Raw genomic sequence first — 10,708 nt, forward strand, 5'->3', positions numbered from 1 at the left:
ACACAACAGTTTATTCTGTTTTCTATGTTACTCTAAATGAGGACTGATGAGACTTCAGATGTTATTGTCAAATGGAAAGTTAACTACTGTATGTTATTTTTCATTTTGTTACAGTCTTCCAGGAAAGCATTCAAATGGACTTGAGCTTGATCATCATCCTCTGCAGAGCTGCAGCAGCAGCGTCTCTGTCTGTGGAAACTCCGGGAGAGCACTCAGTTGTCCTGCTGGTGGCGCGCTGTCTGCGGAGTTAAATGTTTAACATCTGCCGGACGGTACTCCTGTTTTCTGTGGCTGAAAACGCTCTGAAATTAAAGAATGGACACCGTAGCAGAGGACGAACCGGACCCTATAAAGCTTAAATCCATTAAGAATAATAAAACATTCACAGTGCCTCAAAACGACAGGGTAAGAGACTGAACGAGAAGTTAGCTCCCTGTGCGGAAACAGTGACGCCAAACTCTGTTCAAAAATCTGGAAGTTAAACAACTTTCTGCTGATCAGCGACGATATATCACTCACAGATAACAAATTAACATTAATGACAAATATAGATGGACTAGTCAGGAGTTCGGCGTGTATAAAACACAGACAACATTACATTTACTAATGTACAAATGTTTACTGTGTAGCAAGCTAACGTTGATGTTAGCTTAACATCACCTCGTCGTAACGTTAGCTCATTTAAAACAGTAAGTTATAATAGTAATGATGATGGTATAAAGGTTGTAGCACTCTGAACCAGCTATTATAACGTTACAAGTTATTTTTTAGATAAAAGTTTATCAACTCTGGGCCAATGTTTTTCGGTAAAGTGGTCACCAGTGTTCACTGATAGCTGTAGGTTTTAAATGGAGTTTGGTACTGTCTCCATATAAGAGTCTTGTTGCTTATCTATCAGGCTACATGTGCTGACTGTATGTGTGCAGACTGTGTAAACGTGATTGTTCAGTCAGGCGCCTTTGCTGTGTGAGTTGGTACACTACACGTACACTTCACTGGTATTGTCTCCAGCAGCAGCCAATCTCATTAATGGCTTCAACACATAAGCCTGCTTGTTAATGCGTGCACGTCGTCTGGGGTGGATGGTAGAGAAGGATTCTCATGTTGACAACTTGGATAGAGACGTGAACGCTGTGTACAAGTTTGAAAATCATATTTAAAAAAACTAACCAAGTCATCAGATGCTTCTTCACTGTGTCCTCCTCTCCCTCAGGGCACCCTTATTATAACTGAGCCAGCCTCACAGATTTGTGGTTTAATGTGTGGTGGCTCTAAGTTCTTTTTTTCCATTTAGATAGTGTAAAAATCCCCTGAGAGCCAGTTCGTCTTAGTGGCTTAAGGCTACTTTTTTATAAAGAGCATTAGGTCCCTATTCTATATTGATTGTTCATCATTTCAGATACAGAATTGTCACCATCACTAAATGTTCACCCAGCTAGTGGTGAAAACTTCAACAACCACGTCACACTGAGCTAGCTGGAGAAACTGTTCATCTTCCAGTTTCTGTCCATCCATCAGACTTAATAATTAAGCTTCATACTGAAAGTAAAGGAATCAAAATGCAAGTCTTTTTAACTCCTGCTGGAGACACACATGCTGCATCACTGAAGTGAAGAGAAGCTTTCTGCCACCTCCTTATATTTACACTCTTTTACAGTTTGGGAGCTGCAGAAGTGTCAGAGAGTTTGAGAAACTCAACCGCATAGGAGAAGGAACCTACGGCATTGTTTGTAAGTCATAAATGTTGGAGAGTATAGATTGGTTTGAGAATTAAAATAGCACGTCAGTTTAGCTGGTCAGGAGATGAACTGTTTCCTCTTCTTACTACAGATCGAGCTCGTGACACCAAGTCTGATGAAATTGTTGCACTGAAGAAGGTCCGGATGGACAAAGAGAAAGATGGTAAGACCACTGCTAGTAGTAGTAGTGTGTGTGTGTGTTTGGTGTGTTTGTGCCTATTGCATGGAATTATCACTTTGAATAGATTTTGATATATCTTGTATACAAGTGGAAATAAGAAAAGGGCAGGATGTCACCAACTAATTTTATGCTAATGTGGCTAGTAGTTTGAAGATTCTCCTGTTGACCCACTGTGTTGAACAGACAGACTGAGCACTACTCCTGGTTTGCGTATCGTTTCTGTAGTTAAATTGAGTAAACGGTCTGGAGAAGCTGTTGAACTTGTTGAACTCCTGCTCTCTGTCTGTCAGGGATCCCTATCAGCAGCCTCAGAGAGATCACCCTGCTGCTGAGGCTGAGACATCCCAACATAGTGGAGCTGAAGGAGGTGGTCGTGGGCACCCAGCTGGAGAGGTAACACACACAGATGCACAAACGTCTTAAAACCAACGGCTCTGGTCCGTATTTCTGACTTAGTTTTAAAATGTGAGCTTTCAAAGCCAATGAAGGAGATGGGTAGAACATTTGCTCTGTTGTATGTTGTGCAGATTTTTGTACAGCCACCTGAGGTAAACTTGTGATTTTTTTTACGGGTATATAAGATAAACTTCACTGCACACCTACAGTATCTGAGTCCAGTTAGACAGTTCAGAATCTGGACTGTAAGAGCTCAGGCCTTATACAAAATAAAACTGTAATTAATTATGACTCAGTCTGGCTAATTGTGTGTGTGTGTCTTTCCTGTTCAGTCTGTTTCTAGTGATGAGTTACTGTGAACAGGACTTGGCCAGTCTGCTGGAAAACATGCAGACACCGTTCTCTGAGGCTCAGGTAGGACAGAGTCAAGTCCCTAAATCTAGCTGTTAATTTATATTCTCTACTACTACTTAATTTATCATCTGCTTGTGTTTTTTGTAGTATATTTGTGTTTTTTTTCACCATCAGGTTCTGCAGTGTAGTAATTCCTCTCCTGTCCTTTTCCAGGTGAAGTGTATCATCCTTCAGTTGCTCAGAGGTTTAGAGTATCTCCATCACAACTTCATCATACACAGGTCAGTGCTGGACATTTACTAAAGTCTGAAGACTCTGCTTTGTTCTTTTCTTATTTCTCTGGATTACTTAAACTACTTCACATCAAGATATTTACATTTTAGCAAGAATTCAGTTTATTTACCTCCCTGTCTGAAATACTAACAGTACATGCCGTGTGTGGGTGTCAGTGTCTCACAATCAAAGGAAAAGGGCTCCGTTATAAAAGAAACAGACCTACGACACGTTCTCAATGTTTCTCATCTCAAGAAAACGCAGAAAAAAATGTTGCTAATGTAATTTAACAGGGCAGGTTTATGGAATATAAATGACAAACTCTTTGTTTATGTTTCCAACACATTCAGCTCTTTAGTATTTCTTTTGTCTGGTCCTGCTTTGCATCATGAAGCCAAACAGTTGGATTAAGTTGGTTGGATTGATCTGTCGGGTTTCCAGAAGTACAGTAGTATCTAGCATCTAATGCTGAGATGCAAAGGTAATTAAAAGAGCTTAGCACATGATCTGAGGTGCAGACAGAGGTACACGTCTGCTCTAACTCACTCGGGCAAATGCCAGTGGAAATTCAAGAACAGATTAACAGTTCATGATGTAGCAACGGACACGTTGAGGTGCGGAAAGATGATCTGTATTTCATTTAAAAATAGAAAAAAACAATGTAGTTGAGATCGTAAGCCAAGATATGTTTGAAGTGCAGAATATTCACAGTTCAGTAAATAAATGGAGGGAAAATTGAAACGATCAGTCGGTTAATTGTCAGAAAATGAATCAGCAACTGTTTTGATAATCGATTAATTGTTGGTGTAATTTCTTAAGCAAAATGATAAATGTTTGATGGTTGCAGGTTCTAAGTTGTGAGAATCTGCTGTTTCTTCTTGTCTTACATTATAGCAAACTGAATATTTTTGGGGTTTTGACTGACAGACAAAACTAGACATTGATGATGTCATCTCCCTTAATCAGGGAAAAAGAAGTGGCAGATAAATCGAAAGTGAAAATAACTGTTCATTGCAGCCCTGATAATGTTCAACAGCTAAATTATTTGAGGCATTATTGAAGGCGATGTGATGTGAACATGAATGTTAATATCCCCAACAAATCATGAGGAATAACATGAAGGTGTTTACAGACACTCACCATCCAACCTGACTGAGCTTAAACAAAGATGTGACAAAGATTAAACTCAGTGTAGCGTTCAGCTCTGTAAACGTGTGAAGAATGGACGGGGTTGAAAGCATTTCTTCTGGTAGCTAGCTCATTATCCTCCTCAATCTTGTTAACAGGGACCTGAAGGTGTCTAATCTGCTGATGACAGACAAAGGCTGCGTAAAGATCGGTGAGTCATCACTACTACCATAACCACTTCTGCAGCTTTTCCCATAATCACATCACCACCACTGACCTCTGACCTTTCTCTCGTAGAATATCTATTTGACTTAGGTCTCTTTTTTTCTTTCAGTCTGATATTGATCACTGACCTTTATTTGTAAGAAATCACTGAAGGCTTTAGAAACTTCACAAAAAACCTTTATCAGGGGAAAAATGATATAATGCTATAAAATTGTATAAAAAGTGGTATAATAGAATTTGACTGGTGACCAGTCCTGATTGATATCCACAGTTCTGAGCAGCTAAGCACTGCCTGAAAGCTCAAACCAACAATGTGTTAGTCTGTCTCTCGATACTTTCTGATTTCCCTCCTCTGTATGTGGCTCCCTGAAACATATAGTTGGGTTTTTTTTTTTTAAAAGGCTCCATAATTTTCTAAAACAGCTAGGCACTGTAGTTTTTAACACACATTTCTCAAACAGGAGGAAATAGTACATTTGTTGGGGACTATTTTCAGTGGCCGATGAATCCACATTTGGTGCTCTAGTGAGTATTTCTGGCAGCAGGATGGCGTGTGTTTAACTGAGTAAAAATAAACTGTTGTGTTTGTGCAACAGTGCGGCTCAGTAATTTGTTTTAATAGTTTTTGGACAACAATAGAGCTCTGTGACACATAGAAATAAGATATATTAGACTTTGGATACAATGACTAAACATGTGAGCTGCCGGTAAATGAAGCTGATGTCGGCTGCTGAAGCTAAGTATAGGATCCTTGTTGCCGTTCCAGCATCTCTGCTTAAAACTTAAATTGACTTGGACTGAGGAACACCCAGACTGAAGAGCTTACACTGGCAAAACCAGCACCTTATCTTAAATCAGTTTTTCAAGTCTATTTCTGTAAACTAATATGCTTTGGGGTTTTTTTACAGTTACTTAAACACAGTATTTACATTATTTTTTTGTAATACTTTCTAGTTTAATATATTTTATGTGTCATTTTCTAAGTAAAGAAACTACATGAAAAAATGTGTTCTTAACTCAAGGTAATACTAACTCAATGTCCACTTACTAACTTTTTCTGGAGATTTCAGCCATCTTCATCAGTAGATAGATAGAATTTGCTTAGTAATGAGTTGAAACTGAGCTTCAACTGCCCAACTCCATCCTTGTTGCTGCTTTTATCCATTTTACGTCACTGTGCATTGAATATCTGACAAAAGAAACCATTTGAAGATGTCACCCTGGGCTCTGGGGAATTTTTATTGGTATTTGTAGCCATGCTGGCAACTTCATGATGGATTGCTGTGAAATTTTGTGCAAACATTCATGGTATCCAGAGGATAAATCCTACACACTTTGGTGAACAACCCACTTTTCCTGTAGCACCACCAGCAGGTTGACATTTCGGGTTCAGAGTGAAATATCTCCACAACTGTTGGATGTATTTCTGTCCAATTTAGTTCACACATTCATGGTCCCCAGAGGATGAATTGTAATAACCATCATCTGGTCAAAATGAGATTTTTCCAATACTTTGGTTTATGAGCACCAATTTCCATCAACCTCAGCTGCACTTTGTGTTTAGTGCTAATTAGCAAATGTTAGCACGCTAACATGCAAACCAAGATGGTGAACATGTTAAACATTATACCTGCTTAACATCAAAATGGTATCTTTATCACTGTGATCATGCTAGCATGCTGGTTTTGGCATTTAGCACAGTACAGCCTCACAGAGCTGCTAGCATGGCTGTAGACTCTAATACTTATGACATTTTATGAACTAAACAATTCAAATCAGCATATACCTTGAGAAGGTCATCGACCGAGCAAGTGAAGACAATGTGCAGGTGTCCCTTCCTCTTCTTAGTACATGGCTACTCCACCTACACACCTGTCACAAAGACTATACAGGTGTGCAAGAGATTTTTGATGATCTATAAGCTAAACAATTAACAATGATTCAATTAATAAAAGAAATAATCAACAGATTACTTGTTTGTTAATTGTTTGTCCCAGACCCAGTGAATATTCATAAATGCATGTCTTATTTTTGTGTGTGTGTCCACCCCCCCCCCCCCCACCCCCTTGTGTACAGCTGATTTTGGGTTGGCCCGGATGTATGGCATCCCGCAACAGCCCATGACGCCCAGAGTGGTGACGCTATGGTGAGTGTTTCCTGGGCCTTGGAGCCTTGTCAATGTAAATGACCAATTAGCATGTATTTGTGTGTGTGTGTGTGTGTGTGGGTGTGTGTGCCGCAGATAACCGGTGTGTTGCTTACGTTGTGCTTGTGCAACGTCAGTGGAAACTAATCTTATTAATCCCTCTCAGTCATCCTCCATCATTAGTCCCATTACCTCATGCTAACTGGGTCTCTGTCATGATATGTGCTCCTTCCCTTCCTTCACATGTCTGTCATCAGGTACAGAGCTCCAGAGCTCCTCCTAGGGTCCAAGACCCAGACTACAGCACTGGATATGTGGTGAGATTCCATCTATAATGATAACAAACACAATGCTAAACCTGCTGGATGATATAATTACATTTCACAACACAGGCGACCTCCACATACTGTAGACTGGTGACAGTACAAATCTGCCCAGCCACATTGAATTGTTGACTAAATCAAGCTTGTTTGCGTCACAGGGCGGTGGGCTGTATCCTGGCAGAGCTGCTGGCCCACAAACCTCTGCTGCCTGGAACCTCTGAGATCCAGCAGGTGGACCTGATAGTCCAGCTGCTGGGAACGCCCAACGAGAACATCTGGCCGGTGAGAGTCCAGCTCTAAATATCTCTGCAGCATAAACTTCAACTCTATACAGCTAAAGACACAGTGAGGATAAATACTGGGATGTAGTGACATTAAAGGAATATGCCAAAATTTCAGTGTCTTAGATGTTGAACATTGCAGAAGTTTATGATGTTTAAAATAAGTTTAGCCTTTAATTGATGAGAATATAAGCATCCATGCGTCTGATAGATTATTGGTGTGTGTGTGTGTGTGTTTGTGTCTCAGGGTTTCTCTCGGCTGCCCCTCATTGGTCAGTACAGTCTGAGGAAGCAGCCGTACAACAACCTGAAGAATAAATTCACCTGGCTGTCTGATGCTGGACACAGACTGCTCAACCTGCTCTTCATGTACAACCCACAGCGCAGGTACACCACACACACACTGTTAGGGGCCTCCAGACGGTTGAGGTATATTTGTATTGTTACAAGATTTTTTTTCTGTCATGCTATACACCCCACCTCTCCCGGGCCGTCCCTGTCACCCAATGTCTGTTTTCTTTTTAAATCATCACAAGCAGCGCAGGCTTTTCAGGTGGTTTCCTTTCATATACTGCATAGTGTCCTGCAGTATTTTGTCTCCAAATGCAATTTTTAACCAACAGCAGCACTTAAGACGTGGTGTTGAGTGAGGGGTGACTGTGCTGCCACTGTAGTTTTCACATTTTCAAACTATGCCATTTTCATATGATATTGTTTGGTGTGTACAGTGCTATCAAGATGTGATCTCAGATGTTTAAAGGACCCTGTGTGACACTTTTCCACAGCCGACATTTGACATCACAGTAGGAAAAGCACAGGTGTAAATAATAAAATGAATGATGGTTGAATTCCATTTAGCTGCTTCGGTTTCAGGGTCCTGGTATTGTTCACGCTGGCTCACTGTCACACTGTCATGACTTGCTGGGAGTCTTAAATAGAACAGAGCCATCGTTAATGTTATTAGTAACACCTGTGCTTTTCCTACTGTGACGAGTCGACATGTCTGCTGTGAGAAAGACCTGCCGTGTGAAATGTGTGCACTATATAGTGCCCTCAAATATTCCTACAGTGGAAATGAAAAAAGTAGGGTTCATGGCACATACACTACTTCCTGCTAAAATCCCACAATGCAATGCAGAGACATTTTATAGATTGATTCATAAGAGTCTGAAATTTCAATTTACTGCTTACTATACAGTAAAGTAGTGAGTGCAGATGATCTAGGGAGCAGTGAAAGACTGAATACAGATAGAAACACAGATGCACATACACACACATATGTGACCAAATGTTTCACCTTTTGTCTGACAGAGCAGAGAGACTGAATTAAGTCACTTTGACTGGCTTTGCTCATACTAATAATTACATTATTTTTAAGATTTATTCATATATAATTGATTGAACTGTGTTATGATACACTGAAATAATGAAGAGCTTGTCTGTAGCTCTTTTCCCACAATGTTAATGTGGCTCAGGAGTGAAGTTTTGGTGGTTCAGCTCCCACTCAGTGACATGTATTCATTCAAAGTGCAGTTGAATTCTGATAAAAAAATAAAAAACATGTTCACAAAGTCTGGCATGATAGTGCAGTGGGTAAGATCTTACCTTGTTGCTGTGAAATGACTAACCTACCTCCCAGTTGCATTGCCATGGTTACTGCTAGGGTGGAGTACGCTAACTGACTTGATTACATCAGGTAATGGGTCCTTAAATTATTACTCGGATAAATCTTATTATGTCTTTTGCATGTATGAAAAAGACAACTTTTCTTAAAGGTAGAGTCATGTATCCTGGAGAAAGATGTTGATATTTGATCTAAACACCCAAACAAATTCACCCCTCCCTTCGTGCTTCTCCAGAAGCTCCGCTCCCCAAATTCATGGTTGTGCATTACCAAGGCAACGACCAAAAGAGAAATATGGCAGAATCCAGAGCAACGCATAAGCTGTAGAGTCACTTCTGTTCCTCTCACACATTGTAATGAGCGGAAGGAAAATTTCATCTCATGTGAGCACAACAGTCCACTCTCTACCGCTCTACAGTCTCCCCTCTTCTCACTCGACCTGCGTTCAGCGTCTCTGTCCACAGAAGCAGCCGTCTGTCAGCTGCAGCTCCTGAAGAGCTGAGAGGACAAACTGCCTCCACCAGGCTGACTGACAGCAGAAAGTTACTGAACCAAAATAGTTTGTATGTCCGTTCCACAAGAAGAAATTGACAGTGTATTTATTGATTGATTGATACGGTTAATAAGTTGAAAACACATATACAACAGGATATTTGTGTGATTTAAACTGCTGCCTGCTCAGATTACACTTCACTAAACACGACAGAAAGAGACTCAGCGTTAAACACCGGGGGTCTCCATGAGACTGTCTGGGATTCAGTGTGGATTGATACATTTAATAAAATGGAAGCGTATCTATTCCGTGAGAAAACACTTTCTATGTGTATTGGTCACGGCCTCTCTCTCCAGTTCGCCAGCTCTCCCCCACCATTCAGCAGCTGCTGGAGACGGGAGACTGTCATGCTCTCACACAGACAGCTGCTCCGATGACTTCCCCCTGTCTTGTGCACAAGCACCAACACCCCCTGCTGATTGGCCAGAGTAGTGTTGTGTGTTTAGTTTCCCATTTACAGAGCCAGGGCTGTGTATGAACACCGGATTTTTTTTTTCAGTGCACACAAAACAGACAGCTAGCTCGCTGAATTTGACAAAAAGTGTATTGGACATTCTTTCTCCAGAATCACTGACTCTACCTTTTAAGAGCTATCAGTAATTGATTTTTGTCTTTTTCCTTCATTCAGAGCTACCGCCAAAGACAGTTTGGAGAGTTCCTACTTTAAAGAGAAACCTCTGCGTGAGTAAACCGATGCTGGATGTATGTCAGCTGTCATCCCTGATCTCTGATGTCAGTCATTAATCTTTTGTTTCTGCTCCTGTGTGCAGCCTGTGAACCGGAGCTGATGCCAACCTTCCCCCACCATCGCAACAAACGGGCCGCTCCTCCACTAGAGAGCCACTCGAAACGGAGCAAAGTGTGACGAAGATGCTGATGAGAGACATTTGAGTGGAATTGACATTCTCAGTAATGTACGCTCAAATCTTTCTGCTCACACTGCATACATTGGCAACATGGATCTGCTCATGAGGAGGTTTTACTGTGGAGGTTTGAGATCAAAGAGACTCTGGAACATGTCAACACCCTGCTGTACTCAAGTGTGACCCTGCTCAAAACATGGTCATTTAAAAAGGTTGTTATCGCGCATTAAGCAGTGTAGAAACATTTGTTTTTATCATTGTGTACCACTCATAGTTTCCAGAAGTTTCTCCACTATTTCTTAATGTTCATATTGCTGCCAAGGTCTGTAGACTAGAGTCTGTAGCCATGCTAGCAGCTCTGAGGCTGTACATAAGCAGTGTTGCTTTGTGCTAAATGCTAGCATGCTCTCAATGACACTGCAAACATGCTAATATTTAGCAGGTATAATGTTCACCATCTTAGTTTTACTTGTTAGCATGCTAACATTTGCTCATTAGCACCGAACACAAAGTAAAGCTGAGGCTGATGGGAATGTTATTAGTTTAACAGGTATTTGGTCTTAAATCAAAGTATTGGACAAATTAAAACTTTGACCTGATGATGGCGCCACATAAAAAGTAA

At 40.8% G+C, this 10,708-nt stretch overlaps 1 protein-coding gene across 1 annotated transcript; it reads left to right on the forward strand.

The window, feature by feature from the left end:
- Positions 1-117: 117 nt before the first annotated feature.
- Positions 118-10,593, forward strand: cdk10 (cyclin-dependent kinase 10). Its single transcript, XM_042411729.1, has 13 exons — positions 118-405; positions 1,658-1,730; positions 1,831-1,902; positions 2,211-2,313; positions 2,649-2,730; positions 2,884-2,951; positions 4,230-4,282; positions 6,373-6,442; positions 6,700-6,759; positions 6,924-7,047; positions 7,294-7,433; positions 9,852-9,904; positions 9,994-10,593. Exons 1-13 carry the CDS (start codon positions 316-318, stop codon positions 10,086-10,088), a joined length of 1,083 nt encoding a protein of 360 aa, XP_042267663.1. The 5' UTR covers positions 118-315; the 3' UTR covers positions 10,089-10,593.
- The last annotated feature ends 115 nt before the right edge of the window (positions 10,594-10,708 follow it).

This window comes from Thunnus maccoyii, chromosome 5 (assembly GCF_910596095.1).
Source record: "Thunnus maccoyii chromosome 5, fThuMac1.1, whole genome shotgun sequence".
In the NCBI taxonomy this organism is placed as follows: Eukaryota; Metazoa; Chordata; class Actinopteri; order Scombriformes; family Scombridae; genus Thunnus; species Thunnus maccoyii.

Excerpts from the sequence above, each read along its gene's own strand:
- cdk10 (XM_042411729.1), top strand. The coding sequence starts at position 316 with ATGGACACCGTAGCAGAGGACGAACCGGACCCTATAAAGCTTAAATCC. Across the intron at positions 2,731-2,883 it reads CACCGTTCTCTGAGGCTCAG|GTGAAGTGTATCATCCTTCA; the intron begins GTAGGACAGAGT and ends GTCCTTTTCCAG. Across the intron at positions 7,048-7,293 it reads CCAACGAGAACATCTGGCCG|GGTTTCTCTCGGCTGCCCCT; the intron begins GTGAGAGTCCAG and ends TTTGTGTCTCAG.